Source organism: Moschus berezovskii, chromosome 20, assembly GCF_049115385.1.
Source record: "Moschus berezovskii isolate FMDL1 chromosome 20, NW_MosBer_1.0, whole genome shotgun sequence".
Classification (NCBI taxonomy): Eukaryota; Metazoa; Chordata; class Mammalia; order Artiodactyla; family Moschidae; genus Moschus; species Moschus berezovskii.
In genome coordinates, this window is record NC_142479.1 from 21,302,424 (window position 1) to 21,322,572 (window position 20,149).

At 40.2% G+C, this 20,149-nt stretch overlaps 1 protein-coding gene across 1 annotated transcript in view; it reads right to left on the reverse strand.

The window, feature by feature from the left end:
* Positions 1–1,231: 1,231 nt before the first annotated feature.
* HSF5 (heat shock transcription factor 5) overlaps positions 1,232–20,149 on the reverse strand; it is a 52,000-nt gene continuing 33,082 nt past the window's right edge. The window contains exon 6 of the mRNA XM_055399514.2: positions 1,232–3,484. Coding sequence (XP_055255489.1) covers positions 3,414–3,484 — 71 coding nt within the window. The 3' untranslated portion in view covers positions 1,232–3,413. The remainder of the gene's footprint in view (positions 3,485–20,149) is intronic.

The window sequence follows — 20,149 nt, forward strand, 5'->3', positions numbered from 1 at the left end:
ATTCTGAAGTTAATTCTTAATTTAGCACTTTTTCTTTATTGGTTAGACCGTAAGAACATAATGCAAATATAGACCTTTTATAGCTCCTTTCCTAAAGAATAGAAACAGATCTAATTCTTCTGGAGAGAATTTTTTAAAAGTCTGCTATGGTTTTATGTTTTTATGTATTCCATATAAAAGTATAACAAAAATTTTTAAATATACATTACTATATATCTGATATATGCAAAAACATCTTTAAACAAACAGTAACCTACTGATTGATTTTGCCTCGCCTATTCCTGCTTGAAACTTGCAAAGGAATTAAGATACCCAAGCTAAAAGGCTTAATACGGATATTTAGTTGAAAGGAAAAAAATATAGATGTGGTTGTTCTCTCTTGAGGAAACCCTGAGATCTGAGAATGACAATAATAGGTGTCATGAGGCTGGGTACCTTGAGCTACTCAGGATCAAACCAAACAGCTCTATAGGGCTTAGTTCACTAATATATTGTGCTTATTTACACAGTATTGATAAGGAAAGTCAGCAGAATTGATAAGCAAGAGAAATTATTCTCTGGCTTCTAAGTTTTGGAGTCATCCCTGGGTGATTTTAACTTCCACAGAGATGGTATAAAGATGGCATCACTGCGGTAACGAAGTGCCCACACTTTGACACCTCCTACCAACCTTCCACGTGAGACAAATCATCCTTCAGGATCTACCTTCACATCTGCACTGACTAAAGTTACTGAAGAGTTTGGTTCTTTCCCCAAACCTAGGTTTCTATGCTGCTGCTAAGTCACTTCAGTCGTGTCCGACTCTGTGTGACCCCCATAGACGGCAGCCCACCAGGCTCCCCCGTCCCTGGGATCTCCAGGCAAGAACACTGAAGTGGGCTGCCATTTCCTTCTCCAATGTGTGAAAGTGAAAAGTGAAAGTGAAGTCGCTCAGTCGTGTCCGAACCTTAGCGACCCATGGACTGCAGCCTACCAGGCTCCTCCATCCATGGAATTTTCTAGGCAAGAGTACTGGAGTGGCTTGCCATTGCCTTCTGTAAGCATGTCTAAACTGTCCTTATCCTCAATGGCACTTTAAGGATTCAATTTCTATTCAAGTGTAAGTGAAGAAAACTCAGGACTTAAGTCGGATTCTTTGAAAAACAGCACATTTCCTTCCGAATAATGAATGAGGTTTCTATTGATCACCAATTCAATAGTAAAAACAAGCAAGACAACAAGTCTAGTTGAAACACTCACTTTATTGTTGACTGATTGAAATTTTTGTGTTTAAGGTGCTGAAATACTGAGGTGCTAGTCAGGAACCTTGTTAGCATGTATCAGACCCTACTGACTAATTCACACAAAGACTTTATGTTATCTTTCCCACTTTTCCAAGACAGTAACAACAGCTTTAGCTGATGGGTAGCAGGCATGTGAGGACAGCAGGAGATCCAGCTCCTGGATCTGTTGTATCAATATATAAAAAACAGTTTGGAAGCTGATAAGGGCACTTCATTAAGCCTTAAAACAACTGAAACCAAATCCATGTCAAGGTTCCTGCTTGACACATGTTCCTCAAAAGATATTACCTCTTTCAACATATATGGAGCCAAGAAAGGCATAGTTAAGGGAAGGAATATCACTTACTTAGTGATATTTTACTTATCAGCTTTTTCAACATGACAGAGAAAAGGCAAAGTTCCTTCATTTAGAAACTGGGTCTCCTCTTCACATACTCTACCAAATACAGAGTCTGACCAAAAGATGTAGGAGTCTTGATAATCCATGCCTCTTTTAAACCTTGCTGATAAAGATGAATAAATGTTCATCACATGGACATGGACTAGTCTAATCAGATAGATCAAAGAGGTCACTTTTCAGAACCTATTTTCATATCTAAATGAGTCACTGCAGACCAAAACAGAGCTCATCCTTTTCTAAAATACTACTATCTCTGTAATACTTCTAGGGTTTGACATCATTGGGAAGGCACAACGCAATTTAAGAAATGAATTGTTACACCCACCATGGCTGGAAGAGTATTTATATCACATATCACTATGTGCCTTTCCTTTCTCACTAGTTTCATATTCCTAGGCTTCCCTTTTGTTTCTGCACTGCTTATAAGGAAAACTGAGGCAGAATCCAATAAGAAAGTTCTAGTCAATTGAAAAGACTTTAAAATCAGAAAGCTTCTTGCTGCCATTGGATGAGCAAGTGAGGGATCAACCACAGAAACTGGATATCCAAGATACCTCTCCTAAACACCAGTTCCACAATTCTACTATTCGAATTTAGGATCCTAAAGAGAAGATGAGATAAAAATATTAAGTCCATCCCACTATCCACACTTCTCTCAGAAGCTGAAACTATACATAAACTGGTAAAGGCATAGCTTCTGTTAGGACTACTAATCAGTTAGTCCCAAAATTGCACACAGTATCTTTCACAGCTGAAAATTTATACTTACTGAATGTAAGTATAAACACTGTGTTAAATCTCTTAATGGTTTTGCTCACACATTGTACATTTCCCTTCCAGAATAAAAATATTACACAGGCATCCTTTATCCTTCTACTCACAATATTAATAAAAATATAAAGCTTTAAAACTTTAAATCTACCAGCACTTATAAATACAATTAAACAAGTTAAAATACTTTTCTTAAGAAAATATATTAAACAAGTGATACATTAACAAAACCTTCTTACCATTTATGATACTGTATCATTAAAATTAAAGGAAAATACCAAAATAGAAGAATGTTCCCATTAATAGAAAAGAATAAGGGGCTGTTAAATGTGATGGATGGTCCAAGTCCGGATGCCTTGCTCTTGAAACAGAACGCTGGGTTAGGAAGTCAGAGCATTTCCTGGTTAATCATTTAGAAAATTAACTCTTCCCCAGAGTTTCTTCCCTGGAACTCCTGACCCATTTAGACCTGTGATTGTGGGGACCTCACATGCCTTTGCTTCTCACAATCTTCTCTAAAAGGATCACACTGTGACTTGAAACAGACAGACTGAACTCCCCAGTGGAGCTGTACTGACTACTGTTTGAAAGTGGCAAGATGAAAAATCAGCACACCCACACACAGATTATTCTCCGGTACTATACATGCAGCTGTTTTTAGATGCTTCTTGACTGTAACAGAAGGCAGGACTTTTCATTTGAAAGGGATCTGAGCAGCAAACAAACAAAAAAAAGACTGCTAGATGTTTTGTAGTTTGTCAAGGTAAACGATCTGAACTGAACAGCTGTAGTAAATATCAAATTCCCAATTCTCAATGAACAAAATTCTCAATTAACAAAACAAGAATACTTTTTTTTTTCCTTAACAGAACTGAAAAAATCCCAACAGTGTGTCACGTGCAAGGCTGGTCTGCCTCCAGCTACAGCTAGTGCACCATGTCACATGTGTCATCCATTCCTCACTCTTTTAACTCTTCCTCCTTTGGAAAGTGTTCCTGCTTGCAGGCAACATCCACCAGCAGATGAAGATCTAGAAAGAAAAAAAAGGTTTGTTTACTCTGTTTCTCAAACTGTAGAGTTCTATAGACAAGTCTTTCAACAAGAACAAGCTGCTATGTTTCACCTGTAGAATGGGCTCTAAAATTACATTATCTCATCAGAGTCTCAATTTTTAGGGCATTTCTGTACCTCTAAAGCACAGATGCAGCTCAGTCATTAACCCAAAGAGTCTAACAAAGTTTATAATGTCTCTCCATTTAGTGATGTCACTAAGCCTTTTTTCATTTCAACTGACTTTTATTATAAGTATAAAATTAAGAAAAAGTGTCAAAAAGATCAAAGTACAATAAACATACATGTGAAAATTCATTTCTTCAATGTTATAAAAATAGGTTCCAGGATGATGAAGTAATGCCTTACGAAAAACAATGTTAAATTAAGTAAACACTACCTTTCCAAAGTTGATTGCCTCCATAAAATTTCCACCCATTGACTAATGCAGCTGATTCGCTTATAAAAGTGTCTATCTGAACTGTCTGTAAAAAAAATAAAGTATACCCTTCAAGGAGGTCAAGAGACAAAAAGTGGGTTCATTACGAATGGGAAGAAGTAAAAAAGTGAGCTCTCAGCTCAGGTTCTAGGCTCTATAACAACAAAAGCTAAGGCCATGTATAGAAACAAGAGTTAAACAGCCTTAGTAACTAATGTGGCTTCCGGGCTTCCCAGGCGGCTCAGTGGTAAAAAAGCCGCCTGCCAATGCAGGAGCAGCAGGAGACGTGGGTTCCATCCCTGGGTCGGGAAGATCCCTTGAAGAAACGAATAGCAACCCACTCCAGTATTCGTGCCTGGAGAATCCCATAGACAGAGGAGCCTGGCGGGCTATAGTCCATGGGGTCACAAAGAGTTGGCCACAACTGAACAAATGTGGCTTCTAGATTCAATCTAATTAGTTTATAACTTCTAGAATAACATGGCTTCCCTTGTGGCTCAGCTGGTAAAGAATCTACCTGCAATGTGGGAAACCTGGGTTTGATCCCTGGGTTAAGAAGATCCCCAGGAGGAAGGAAAGGCTACCTACTCCAGTATTCTGACCTGAAGAATTCCATGGACTGTAGTCCATGGAGTTGCAAAGAGGCAGATGTGATTGAGTGACTTTCACTCACTCACTCACTCACTCAGAATAACATGACCTGGGAGCCTTTTTAAGGTTGACTTTTAAGCTTATAATCTTGTCCTAGTAGCATTTTGGAGTTAAACTAAACTACACAGAATGAATCCTTAATTTCCTACTAGACATACAGAGACTTCTGTTATGATATTTGTAAAACACAACTTCTGTGGGACTGATCAACAGCCAGAGCAGGAGAGATGAGACAATAATTCTATCACCACCTTTGAGAAAATCTATAGGGCATTTGGAACAGTACTTACTGCCCTCTTTTGTAAAAGGAAGATCAATTTCTAAAGAAAAGTACTAGTTCATCTGGTGAACAGGAGTACAACCTATCCATGAAGAACAAGCAATTTTGAAATTCACTGGCAATCTGGTGGTTAGAGCTCCACGCTTCCACTGCAGGGGGCATCAGTTCGATCCCTGATTAGGGAACTAAGATCCTGCATGCTGTGCCTTGCAGCCAAAAAAAAATTAGTTAAAAAAAGAAAGTGCAAGGGCAAGTCACTTGGTCGTGTCCGACTCTTTGCGACCCCATGGACTTTACATTCCATGGAATTCTCCAGGCCAGAATACTGGAGTGGGTAGCCTTTCCTTTCTCCAGGGGATTTTCCCAACCCAGGGATGGAACCCAGGTCTCCTGCATTAAGAACAAGCAATTTATCCAGATAAGCATCTTGCAGAACAACAGACATCAATTTATCACTTAAAATGGGCTTCTTGTATATCTAAGATCATGGCAGCATTATTTACAATAGCCAAAAGGTGAAAGTAATTCAGGAGTCCATCGATGGATGAATGGGAAAAAAAGTGTGGTAGATATATACAATGGAGTATTATTTAGCCTTAAAAAGGAAGGAAATTATGACACATGCTACATGAATGAGTCTTCAACATGAATGATCTACAACATGAAAGTCACAAAAAGACAAATATTGTACAATTCTACTCATATGAAGTAGTCAAATTCATAGAAATAAAAGTAGAATGGTAGTTTCCAGGGGCTGCAGGGAAGGATGTAATGGATATGGAGTTTCAGTTTGGGAAGAAAAGAAAAGTTCTGGAGATGGATGGTGGTGGTGGTAGTACATAATGTGAATGTACTTAATGCCCCTGTACACTTAAAAATAGTTAAAAAGGTAAATTTTATATTATATATATTTTACCACAAAAATGGGTTCTTTACAGTCTAAATAACAGGAATAACAATTACAGTTATATCTTAATTTATAGAACATCTTTTTTTCAAGTAACTGAAATGCAGTTATATGGTCATCTAATTAATCTTGAGTAATAAAGAGATGACTAAAAGAAACTCTACACTAGCTGATTACTAAAGCCAATGGTTTCTAAATCTTGCTGCACACTGGAATCACCTGCGGATCTTTAAAAAAAAAAAATACTGAGATCTAGGGCTTCTACCCCCATACATTCTGATTTAATTGGTACAGAGTGCAACCTAGGCATGAGAATTTTTACAAGCTGATCAAAGCATACAGAATGAGTAATATGTAAGTATGATCATTCTCTAAACACCTCAACTCCACATAAGGAGAACAGGCCATATGGTAATAGAAAATACTAAAATAAGACTTTGGAATATGAACAGACCTAACTACCGCCCTATTTTGAAAGCAGAGTAGGAATTCTTGATAATGACAAAGGCTGTTGTTGTTCAGTTGCCAAGCTGTTTCCAACTCTTTGCGATCCCATGGACTGCAGCATGCCAGGCCTCCCTCTCCCTCACCGTCTCTGGGAGTTTGCCTAAGTTCATGTCCACTCAATCAGTGACAAAGGTAAAGACTATAAAACAAGGGTTAAGACTATAAAACAACTACAGACCTCTTATGGGGAGGTAGACCGAAGAAGAACAACAAATCCTCTTTTTTTCAGTGGACAACTGTCATTTATTTAATTAAAGGCTTTATCCTATTGATAGGTTCAAATAATGAACAAGAGCACATCACAGATAGGCATGTTTAAAGTAACAATAGCTCAGTGGATAACCAACAAGGTCCTACTGTGTAGCCCAGGGAACTGTGCTCAATGTTATATGTCAGCCTGGATGGGAAGGGAGTTCGGGGGAGAACAGATACATGTATAGGTATAGGTATGGCTAAGTCCCTTCGTTGCCCATCTGAAACTATCACAACATTGTTAACTGGCAATATCCCAACATAAGTTTTTTAAAAATAAGGTAACAATAGCTGGTATGGCTCTATAATAGCCTCAGAATGAGTTATGTAGTGTGAGCAACAAACCCTCTTAGCCTTAGTCACTGGGATTTGTTGTTCAGTTGCTCAGTCATGTCTGACTCTGTGACCCCATGGACTGCAGCACGCCAGGCTTCCCTGTCCTTCACCACATCCCAGAGCTTGCTCACACCCACATCCACTGGGTGAGTGTCGCCATCCAGTCATCTCATCCTCTGTCGTCCCCTTCTCCTTCCGCCTTCAATCCTTCCCAGCATCAGGGTCTTTTCTAATGAGTCAGCTCTTTGCATCAGGTGGCCAAAGTAATGGAACTTCAGCATCAGTCCTTCCAATGAATATTCAGGATTGATTTCCTTTAGGATTGACCGGTTTGATCTCCTTGCAGTCCAAGGGACTCTCAAGAGTTTTCTCCAACACCACAGTTCAAAAGTATCAATTCTTCAATGCTCAGCCTTCTTTATGGTCCAACTCTCACGTCCATACATGACTACTGGAAAAACCACAGCTCTGACTAGACAGACATTTGCTGGCAAAGTAAGGTCTCTGCTTTTTAATTTGCTGTCTAGGTCTGTCATAGCTTTTCTTCCAAGAAGCAAGTGTCTTTTAATTTCATGAATGCATCACCATCTGCAGTGATTTTGGAGCTCAAAAAATAGTCTCCCACTGTTTCCATTGTTTCCCCTTCTTTCTGCCATGAAGTGATGGGACTGGATGCCATGATCTTCGCTTTCTGAATGTTGAGTTTTAAGCCAGTTTTTCACTCTCCTCTTTCATCAAGAGGCTTCTTAGTTCTTCTCCACTTTCTGCCATAAGGGTGGTGTTATCTGCATACCTGAGGTTATTGATATTTCTCCCGGCAATCTTGATTCCAGCTTGTGCTTCTTCCAGCCCAGCATTTAGCATGATGTATTCTGCATATAAGTTAAATAATCAGGGTGACAATATACAGCCTTGACATACTCCTTTCCTGATTTGGAACCAGTCCATTGTTCCATGTCCAGTTCTTGACCTGCATGCAGGTTTTTCAGGAAGCAGGTAAGGTGCTCTGGTATTCCCATCTCCAAGAATTTTCCACAGTTGGTTGTGATTCACACAGTCAAAAGCTTTAGTGTAGTCAATGAAGCAGATGTTTTTCTGGAATTCTCTTGCTTTTTTGATGATCCAATGGATGTTGGCAATTTGATCTCTGGTTCTTCTGCCTTTTCAAATCCAGATTGAACATCTGCAAGTTTTCAGTTCACATACTATTAAAGCCTAGCTTGGAGAATTTTGAGCATTACTTTGCTAGCGTGTGAAATTAGTGCAATTGTGAGGTATTCTGAATACTCTTTGGCATTGCCTTTCTTCGGGATTGGAATGAAAACTGACCTTTTCCAGTCCTGTGGCCACTGCAGAGTTTTTCAAATTTGCTGGCACACAGTCCCCGATGTGGGGCTGCCAAAGTCCCCAGTTTAGCACATAGCTTCTAATAACGAGTATCTAAACCTGATAATTTTATTAAAGTGAGCTTCCTTCATTAACAAAGCTGCCAATCAAGGAATTAAGAGTATAGGGACCAATAAATATGCAAAAAAGACAGAAACTAGTTTGATGCTACTAGAGGTTTCTAGGAGTTTATTCAGGAACCTTCTATACTCATCAGAGAAGTAAATATTTGAGAATCAAAGCAGCTGAGGTGATCTGAGAGCCGAAAGGCCTCCAGGGACAGGAGTACTGCATCTACTCATTTGGGAATTTTTTTTGACTGCACCTCACAGGATTTTAGTTCCCCAATCAGGACTGGTACCCAGGCTCTCAGCAGTGAAAGTCCTAACCACTGGACTGCCAGGGAATTCCCAGGAAATGCAAATTCCTACTAAGAGCACTCTCTAATGTTTCGGGGCTATTACCTTAATGAAATCTCATCCAGAATCCTGCAATAGCTGCAAGAAAATGAGAAGTCCTTTCTGCAGGAATGGACTGAACTTTGCTCTAAACATTCAATTTCCCTTAACTATAAAGTAGCCTATCAGAACATAAGAGAGTGTAGCTTCTACAACAAGACTAGTATCTGGGTGTATTTGGTTTAGGGTAATTTCATTGTCGGAGAAGGAAATGGCAACTCACTCCAGTACTCATGCCTGGAAAATCCCATGGACGGAGGAGCCTGGTAGGCTGCCGTCCATGGGGTCTCAACGAGTCCGACAGGACTGAGGGACTCCACTTTCACACACTGGAGAAGGAAATGGCAACCCACTCCAGTGTTCTTGCCTGGAGAATCCCAGGGGCGGGGGAGCCTCGTGGGCTGCTGGCTATGGGGTCTCACAGAGTCACTGTAGAAACTGGCGAGCATTACTGAGTCTAATTTTCTGTACTTGATTTTTTTTTTTTAATCTGAATGGTATTTTCTTAAGTCAACACGTGTTCAAAAGGCCTACACAAAGCATGGCAATGACTGATTAACAGCCTCCTTCTAACAAAATGCACATCTACTGAAATCAGTATAATCGGGATACCTCATCAACTTGAAGTCTCTTACCTGAAAAAAAAAAAAAGTCAAAGAAAACTTAAAGTGTGAGAAGATAAATTTTCAAAACAGTTCAGTTACAGAAGGGTACTGATTAAGTTCTGAGATACAGGATGCCACAGTTCAGTGGGTTATTGAGCAACATAATGACATCCTAACAGTTAATGTTGGAATCACAGTACTTCAGAATTTGGGGCCAAAGAAGTCTTCAGAGATGATTTTAATAAACTCTCTTATTTTTATCATAAATAATGTGAGAGCTGGAACTTCACTGAGGGAAGATACTCTTAATGATACTGACAGTTGAAATTTAAGTGATACTTTACAAATTTTACATTTAGTTCCTATCAATAATACTTTAAGCTTGGAATTTAATATCTATTGAAATAAAAAATACTTAAGTCATCTATGAGAACTAAACTGAATACTGTAGGTTCATTTTGAGTGTTCCCCACAAGTACCTACTGACTCTTTTTTTTGGAGGATGCTGAAACCCAGAAACAAACCAAGGACCCCTCTTGACTCTCATAGGCTTCTCTGGCCATCAATGATCAGGGCTGTGAAAAAATTAGAAGCTAAGAATTAGGACTTTCTAATGCAGGGTGCAATAGACTGAATGTTTGTATCTCCTCAAACTTCATGTAATTGATATTAAAACCTAACCCCCAATGTGATGGTGTTAGAAAGCAGGACTTTGGGGAGGTGATTAAGTTCTGATGGTGGAGCTCTTATGAATGAGATTAGTCCTTTATAAAAGAGACCCAGAGAGCTCCTCTGCCCCTTTTGCCACATGAGGACACAGCAAGAAGGCAGTCTATGAGCCAGGAAGCAGACCCTCAGCAGACACTGAATCTGTTGGCACCTTGGACTTCCCAGCCTCTGAGACTGTGGGAAAACACACACAGACACACACTGTTATTTATAAGCCACCTGGTGTGTGTGTGCTCAGTCATGTCCAACTCTTTGCGACCCCATGGCCTGCGCCCGCCAGGTTCTTCTGTTCATAGGACTTTCCTGGCAAGAATTCTGGACTTGGTTGCCTTTTCCTTCTCCAGGGGATCTTCCCAATCCAGGGATTGAACTTGCATCTCCTGCATCAACAGGTAGATTCTTTTCCACTGAGCCACCTGGGAATCCCTTATAAGCCATCTGCTGCTGCTGCTGCTGCTAAGTCACTTCAGTCGTGTCCGACTCTGTGTGACCCCATAGATGGAAGCCCACCAGGCTCCCCCATCCCTGGGATTCTCCAGGCAAGAACACTGGAGTGGGTTGCCATTTCCTTCTCCAATGTGTAAAAGTGGAAAGTGAAAGTGAAGTCGCTCAGTCGTGTCCGACCCTTAGCGACCCCACGGACTGCAGCCTACCAGGCTCCTCCATCCATGGGATTTTCTAGGCAAGAGTACTGGAGTGGCTTGCCATTGCCTTCTCCGATAAGCCATCTAGTCTATGGTATTTTTATTATAGCAGCAGAATGAAGTAAGACACAGAGTAGGCTACATGCTTAGCCTGCATAAAAACAAGTAGTGAGCTACATTTGGTCCACAGGCTATAGTTTACTGACTGTTGCCCTAACAGCACACACTAGGGCTTTAATCCAGAGAAACTTAACCAAAACAGAATATTTCATCGAATGGAGTATTATTATTAAGTTGTCAAAAATATCTTTTTCTCCAAAGAAGATCTACAAATGGCCAACAAGCACATGAAAAGATGCTTAACATCAGCAATCATGAGGGAAATGGAATTAAAACTACAGTAAGATAGACACCATTCCACATCTACTTAGGATGACTATAGTGATGATAAAAAGTGAAAAATAAGTGCTAGGGAGGATGTGGAGAAACAAGGACTCTGGTACATTGCTGGTCGGGATGTAAAATGGTTCAGCCATTATGGAAAATAGTTGGCAATTCCTCAATAGTTAAACATAGAAATACCATCAATTCAGTTCAGTTGCTCAGCTGTGTCCGACCCTTTGTGACCCCATGGACTGCAACACACAAGGTTTCCCTGTCCATCACCAACTCCCATGGTTTACTCAAATTCATGTCCATCGAGTCGGAGATGTCATCCAACCATCTCATCCTCTGTTGTCCCCTTCTCCTCCTGCTTTCCCAGCACCAGGGTCTTTTCCAATGAGTCAGTTCTTCATATCGGGTGGCCAGAGTACTGGAGTTTCAGTTTCAGCATCAGTCCTTCCAATGTATATTCACGATTGATTTCCTGTAGGATTGACTGGTTTGATCTCCTTGCAGTCCAAGGAGTCTTCTCCAACACCACAGTTCAAAAGCATCAATTTTTTGGCACTCAGCTTTCTTTATGGTCCAACTCTCACATCCATACACGACTACCAGAAAAACCATGGCTTTGACTAGAAGAACCTTTGTTGGCAAAGTAAGGTCTCTGCTTTTTAATATGCTGTCTAGGCTGGTCATAGCTTTTCTTCCAAGGAGCAAGCATCTTTTAATTTCATGGCTACAATCACCATCTGTGGTGATTTTGGAGCCCAGAAAAATAGTCTGTCACTGCTTCCATTGTTTCCCAATCTATTTGCCAAGAAGTGATAGGACCAGATGCCATGATCTTCATTTTTTGAATGCTGAGTTTTAAGTCAGCTTTTTCACTCTCCTCTTTCACTTTCATCAAGAGGCTCTTTGATTCTTCTTCGCTTTCTGCCATAAGGGTGGTGTTATCTGCATATCTGAGGTTACTGATATTTCTCCCGGCAATCTTGATTCCATATGATCATAGAAATACCATATGATCCAGCAATTTCACTCTTAGGTATATCCCCAAAATGATTGAAAGAGGATACTCAAATATATGTACAATTTTTATAGCAGCACTATTCACAATAAGCAAAAAGTAGAAAAAGCCCAAATGCCCATCAGGAGATGAATGGATAAAAAACTGTCATATATATACACATAATGTATTAATAATATTGTTTAGCCGTAAGAAGGAATGAAGTTCTGATACACGTTACCTTGTGGATGAACCTTGAAAACACCATACTAAGTAAAATAAACTGTTAGGTTGGTGCAAAAGTAATTGTGGTTTTGCACTGCTGAACGTTGCCTTTTGATATTGGGATACATTCTTAAATAAATGTGGTTATATTACACATCATTTTAATGCACATTTCTTGCTTTATGTTTTTTTGCTAATGACATTACTTGCTGTTTATTTTACATTCATTTTAGATTAGAGAAATGATGTTAGACAAAAAGCAAATTTGAGCAATTTTTTTGTTTGAATCCAAAATGGGTAGTAAAGCAGCAGAGCCAACTTGCAATCTCAACAATGCATTTGGCTCAGAAATTGCTAACACACATACAGTGCAGTGGTGGTTAAAGAAGTTCTGCAGAGGAGATGAGTGCCTCAAAGTTGAGGAGCATAGTGGACAGGCCATCGGAAGTTGACAATGACCAACTGAGAGCCTTCATCAAAGCGGATCCTCTTACAACTATATGAGAAGTTGCCAAAGAAATCAATGTCGACCATTCTACAGTCATCTGACATTTGAAACAAACTGGAAAGGTGAAAAAGTTCACTAAGTAGGTGCCTCATAAGCTGACCAAAAACTAAAAATATTGTCATTTTGAAGTGTCATCTTCTCTTATTCTACCCAACAACAGTGAACCATTTTTCAATCAGATGATGATGTGTGATGCAAAGGGGATTTTATACAACAACTAGCAATGATCAGCTCAATGTCTGGACCAAGAAGAAGCTCCAAAGCACTTCCCAAAGCCAAGCTTGCACTAAAAAACAGGTCACAGTCAGTTTGGTGGTCTGCTGCTGGTCTGCTCCACTACAGCTTCCTGAATCCCAGTGAAATCATTACATCTGAGATGTATGCTCAGCAAATCAATGAGATGCACTGAAAACTGCAATGCCTGCAGCTGGCACTGGTCAACAGAAAGGGCCCAATTCTTCTCCGCGACAACACCCAACCACATGTTGCACAACCAATGCTTCCAAAGTTAAATTAATGGGGTTACAAAGTTTTGCCTCATCTACCATATTCACCTGATCTCTTGCCGACCAACTACTTCAAGCATCTCAACAACATTTGCAGGGATAACGCTTCCACAATCAGCAGGAGGTAGAAAATATTTTCCAACAGTTTGTCAAATCCTGAAGCGTGGATTTTTACACTCCAGGAATAAAAAATCTTATTCCTCACTGGCCAAAATATGTTGATTATAATGGTTCCTATTTTGATTAACAAAGATGTGTCTGAGCCTAGTTATAATGATTTAAAATTCATAGTCCAAAACCGCAATAACTTTTGTACCAACCTAACAGACACAAAAGGTCACATATCCTATGATTTCATTTATACATAATATCCAGAATAGGTAAATCCGTAAGGGCCTGGGAGAGGAGGGAACAGAGAGGGACTGCTTAGTGAATGGGGTTTTCTTCTGGAGTGATGCAAAGTCTTGGATCCAGACAGAGAGTGCACAGACACTGTGAATGTCCTAAATGACACAGAACTTTTCACTTTAAAATGGTTGTTTTATGTTATGTGAATTTTCCCTAAAAATGTATATTTTCCTATCAGTTTGAAATGATGGGACAAAAAGGAGAGGAAAGCAGGAAATGGCTGTAAAAAATAACTCAAAACCAAACACATCTCAGTTTTCACTGTCAGAGCACAATAACGAGATACAGAAAATGTTTACCTTTAGTAAGACATGTGCAGTTCTTAGTTCCAGCAGAACAGAACTGCAGAGGACACTACTTTTGTAACCCTAGTGTCCCTAGCACTGTACTGACCCTAGGGACGTTATTAAAAAGTACTCATTAAAAGCAACCTATGGGGTGACTGACTCCTCAGAGGTTCAAAACTTATCTTTTGGTGGCTAATTAAAGATTGTTCATAGAGACAGAAAGTAAAATAGGTTTTCCAGGTGCTGGCGGGTGAGAAGAAAAACAAGAATTATTTAATAGGCAGAGTTTCCATTTTACAAAATGAAAAGCATTCTGGAGATTGATGGTGGAGATGATGCAGAACACTATGAATGGACTGAATGCCACTGAACTATACACTTAAAAAATAGTTAAGATGTTGAACTTTGTTTTGTGTATTTTACCACAATTTTTTTAAAGATGGTTTTTTTCCCAGGATCTTTTAAGGATATGAATAAGATCTAATGGTGCATAAACATTGAGTGCCACAGGCAATCCTGCAGGGGCTGGAGATGAACACAACAAAATTCTTGTCCTCATGGAACTTACCTGCAGAGGGAGAGAAAAATAATATAAAATGTCAAGTAGTGATGAACACTATAGAAGAAAAACGAAGATAAATAAAGAATAGGGACTGAGGGAGGGCAGGACATGGGGAACAGGGTTACCTATTACAGACAGGATAGTCAAGAAGGTTCCTACGATGAGCTGGCATTTGAGAAGAGAACTGACTGTAACGAGAAAGCCATGTGAATACCTGGGTAGAGAAAAATTTCAGGCAGAGAGAAGACCAAATGGGAAGGCAGGACCATGCTTGGTGTGTTCAGAGAATAGTGAAGAGGCTGCTGTGGCTGGAACAGATGAGGGAGATAGAAGGTGGTAGGAGATAAAGTCAGGGCAGTTGCCAAAATCATAGTAAGAATTTTTAGATTTTCTTTTAAATGTGATAGAAAACCACTGGAAAAATTTAAGCAGGGAAATAACTTTAAGACGATCACTCTGATTGCTGTGTGGAGGAAAAAAAAAAACAGCAACTATAGGAGCACACACAGTGGAAGAAGAAAGATCAGGCAAGAGATGCAGTGGCATGGACCACGGTGACAGCATGTAAAGGTGGTAAGTGGTCAGATTCTGGATCTACACTGAAATAGAGCTGATAGAATTTGCTGATACATGGGATGTGAGCAGAGAGAGTCTAGGAAGACTTCTAGTCAACCGAAAGTCTAGAGGTAACTAGAAGTACTATTTTCTGAAATAAGTAAAACTGGGGAAAGGAGTCACAATGTATTTGGGACGCTACTGGACATACAAATGATGAGGTAGCATGGGAAAAAAGGGATGCACATTTGGGGTTCGGGGAAGAGTGAGACTTAAGACAAAAAGTTAGGAGTCAGCACTATGAAGACGATAAACGCAATGAGACTTGTTGATATAACCTAGGAATTGACTAGAGAGAGAAGAAAAGAGGTCCAAGAATTGAGCTCTGGGATCCATCAATATTTAGAAGTGAGGGCAGGCAAAGAAGACTTAGTAAAATAAACTACAGAGTGGCCAGTGAAGGTGAAGAAAATCCAGGAAAGGGTGATATTCCAGAAGCCAAGTGAAGGTTGAGGTTGTCGGTTCAATGCTGCCGAGGTGCAGGAGACTGAGAACAGACCACTGGATCTGGCAACACGGCAGTAACAGAAAACTTTGATAAGAGCAGTTTCAGCTGAGTAGCAGGAATGAAAACCCGATTAGAAAATCTGGTTGAGATAAGGATATACTTTCAAGGAGCTTTTCTCTAGGGGGAAGAGAAAAAAATGTAGAAGCTGGATGAAAATATGAATGAAGGGAAAGTGAGAAGAATTACTTTTAACACAGAACCTATGTGATGGCATGGTTGTATGCTAACAGGAATTATTGAATATAAAAGGTAAAACGTGATTATTGAAGAGTAAGGGAAGGATAACTGTTCAGGGCTAAGTCTGTGAGTACACAAAAGGGGATTCTGTACACAAATGGAAGGACTGGCCTTTCCCCATTATGAAAGGAAGAAAGGCAAAGTACAGAGTTACACAAGTGGCAGACTGACAGATTTGCTGGTGGAGAGATATAAAAGTTCTCTTCTAGCTGCTTGTTTTCTCAGTAAAATAAGAAACAAGGTCAAAGCTGAGAATGAAAAGAGAGGAGTCGTGTTGGAAGTTGGAGCAGAGAAGATATGATAGAGCGGCTTTGGAAAATGGGAAGTGTACTGACTAGGGAAATATTACAGGGCTGCCAGGAACACTAAGAGCTCTCATGAATTTAAAATGAGACCATTCATTCTGAAAAATATTTGACAGTAATAAACATCAAAATAATAAGTACTATGAAAATAACAATTTTGCTAAAATTATATGGCTACCATGTTCTTTCTATACATCAGGCACCATACTTAGCCAGTTATATGTTTTATATAAACATATGTCTTCTTATTATCCTCATTTTACAGATGAAACTGAGGCTCAGTAAACAACAAAATCCGGATTTTAATTTAGTTTTTTCTAATACCAGAAGCTTTCTTCCTGCTGACTGTATTGTACAGCCTCTAACAGTATGTAAATCTTACACTGAATGTGGTTAAAATCTTTTAATGCCATAGGACCTGATATGTACCAATGTTCTTATAGCCTAATTGTTTGTTAGACTAAGTTCTATCAAGGAATAATTTGCAACTTCATGAATTGTATTTCTCCTTACATTTGCGTTACAAAAGCTAATTCCTGGGAACTTCCCTGGTGGTCCAGTGGCTAAGACTCCACGTTACCAGTGCAGGGGGCCTGGGTTTTATCCCTGGTCAGGGAACTAGGTCCCATGTGCTGCAAGTAAAGATCCCACGTGACACAATGAAGACCGAGGGTCCTGCAGGTGACAACTAAGACCCAACAGCTAATAAATATATTTTTTTAAATAAATATATTTTTTAAAAGCCAATGTTTTAGTATGGATGTTCTAGTTTAAGCATAAGTCATTTGCTCCCTGCCCCTAATAACATGAAGGTATGATTAGATGTCATAATAATGTCAACATTTCACAACTCCTCTGTTTCACGGCAGGAAGCCAAGGTCAATTAAGACTCACCTATCAACACCACTGACCAAAGAATTTGGCTTTACTGGGGAATGGAGGTAGGGTGGGGGTGGGGTAGGGGGTGAGGGGGTGGGGACGTAAGAGTTAAAAATATGCTAACTACCTTATCAGTTACACTTACAACCATAGTATGGAGGGAAAGAGAGGAAATTATTATTTTAACAGCAGGCACCAGAGTCCCTCTTGGGGAGTAACTGTCTGTTGAAGAAGATATCTTGACAATGTATCCTGTTTTCGCTGGGCAAGACGAGGTCTCAAGGCCTCATTAGGAAACAGACACCTAACCTTCTCTGCCTAAGACCCAGAATTAAGGGCCTACTGATAGCACAGGGGGAAAAAAAAAGATATCAGAGAAGAGAAGTTATGGTGCCAGTACAAGCAAAGAGGGTAACATGGCAGGAGTCCACATCAACTAGTGACAAGCAAAGAGACTGGTAAAGCAACTAAAGGTCTTTTACAAAGAATGGTTAACGTTCCATTTTAAGCTATTTGCAATATTTTAAATGCAAACCCTTTCTACTCCACCAAATCAGAAAAGTGTGCGACACATATGAATACTTTATGTAACGGCTGGGGGTTGTGGCAGAGCAGTGGTAAGCGGGGTAGGGGGTGGAGGGGGCAATCAAAGCAAGGGGTCTGACTCCACACGTGGTCCGGCAAGGAGCAAGCAGTTAGAAATTGATGAACTGAGAATTAAGCAAAAGCAGAAACTAAAAACTAAAAGCCATTGTAAGCCCTAGAAGTTCTCAGAAATCCTGAAAAAGAATTTTTGGTGTGGGATAAGGTTAGCTTGAGTCAGTTAGTTCAGTTGCTCAGTCATGTCCAACCCTTTGTGACCCCATGAATCACAGCACACCAGGCCTCCCTGTCCATCACCAACTCCCAGACTACTCAAACTCATGTCCATCGAGTCGGTGATGCCATCCAGCCATCTCATTCTCTGTCGTCCCCTTCTCCTCCTGCCCCCAATCCCTCCCAGCATCAGGGTCTCTTCCAATGAGTCAACATGTCGCATATGGTGGCCAAAGTACTGGAGTTTCAGCTTTAGCATCAGTCCTTCCAATGAACACCCACTACTGATGTCCTTTAGGATGGACTGGTTGGACCTCCTTGCAGTTCAAAAGCATCAATTCTTTGGCACTCAGCTTTCTTCACAGGCCAACTCTCACATTCATACATGACCACTGGAAAATCCATAGCCTTGACTAGACGGACCTTGGTTGGCAAAGTAATGTCTCTGCTTTTTAATATTCTGTCTAGGTTGGTCATAACTTTCCTTCCAAGGAGTAAACGTCTTTTAATTTCATGGCTGCAATCAGCATCCACAGTGATTTTGGAGCCCCCCAAAATAAAGTCTGACACTGTTTCCACTGTTTCCCCATCTATTTCCCATGAAGTGATGGGACCAGATGCCATGATCTTTGTTTTTTGAATGTTGAGCTTTAAGCTAGCTTTTTCACTCTCCTCTTTCACTTTCATCAAGAGGCTTTTTAGTTCCTCTTCACTTTCTGCCATAAGGGTGGTGTTATCTGCATATCTGAGGTTATTGATATTTCTCCCGGCAATCTTGATTCCATCCTGTGCTTCTTCCAGCCCAGCGTTCCTCATGATGCACTCTGCATATAAGTTAAATAAGCAGGGTGACAGTATGCAGCCTTGATGTACTCCTTTTCCTATTTGGAGCCGGTCTGTTGTTCCACATTCAGTTCTAACTGTTGCTTCCTGACCTGCGTATAGGTTTCTCAAGAGGCAGGTCAGGTGGTCTGGCATTCTGATTTCTTTCAGAATTTTCCACAGTTTGTTGTGATCCACACAGTCACAGGCTTTGGCATAGTTAATAAAGCAGAAATTTTAGATGTTTTTCTGGAATTCTCTTGCTTTTTCCAGGATCCAGCGGATGTTGGCAATTTGATCTCTGGTTCCTCTGCCTTTTCTAAAACCAACTTGAATATCGGGAAGTTCACAGTTCACGTATTGCTGAAGCCTGGCTTGGAGAATTTCGAGCATGACTTTACTAGTGTGTGAGATGAGTGCAATTGTGCAGTAGTTTGAGCATTCTTTGGCATTGTCTTTCTTTGGGACTGGAATGAAAACTGATCTTTTCCAGTCCTGTGGCCACTGCTGAGTTTTCCAAATTTGCTGGCATATTGAGTGCAGTACTTTCACAGCATCATCTTTTACGATTTGAAATAGCTCAACTGGATTTCCATCACCTCCACTAGCTTTGTTCGTAGTGAGTGATGCTTTCTAAGGCCCACTTGACTTCACATTCCAAGATATCTGGCTCTAGGTGAGTGATCACACCATCGTGATTATCTGGGTCCTGAAGATCTTTTTTGCACAGTTCTTCTGTGTATTCTTGCCACCTCTTCTTAATATCTTCTGCTTCTGTTAGGTCCATACCATTTCTGTCCTTTATTGAGCCCACCTGTGCATGAAATGTTCCCTTGGTATCTCTAATTTTCTTGAAGAGATCTCTAGACTTTCCCATTCCGTTGTTTTCCTCTATTTCTTTCCATTGGCCCTCAGGAAAGCTTTCTTATCTCTCCTTGCTATTCTTTGGAACTCTGCATTCAAATGGGAATATTTTTCCTTTTCTCCTTTGCTTTTTGCTTCTCTTCTTTTCACAGCTATTTGCAAGGCCTCATCAGACAGCCATTTTGCTTTTTTGCATTTCTTTTCCATGGGGATGGTCTTGGTCCCTGTCTCCTGTACAGTGTCACGAATCTCTGTCCATAGTTCATCAGGCACTCTATCAGATCTGGTCCCTTAAGTCTATTCTCACTTCCATAAGGGATTTGATTTAGGTCATACCTGAATGGTCTAGTGGTTTGCCCTACTTTCTTCAATTTAAGTCTGAATTTGGCAATAAGTAGTTCATGATCTGAGCCACAGTCAGCTTCCGGTCTTGTTTTTGCTGACTGTACAGAGCTTCTCCATCTTTGGCTGCAAAGAATATTATCAATCTGATTTCGGTGTGGACCATCTGGTGATGTC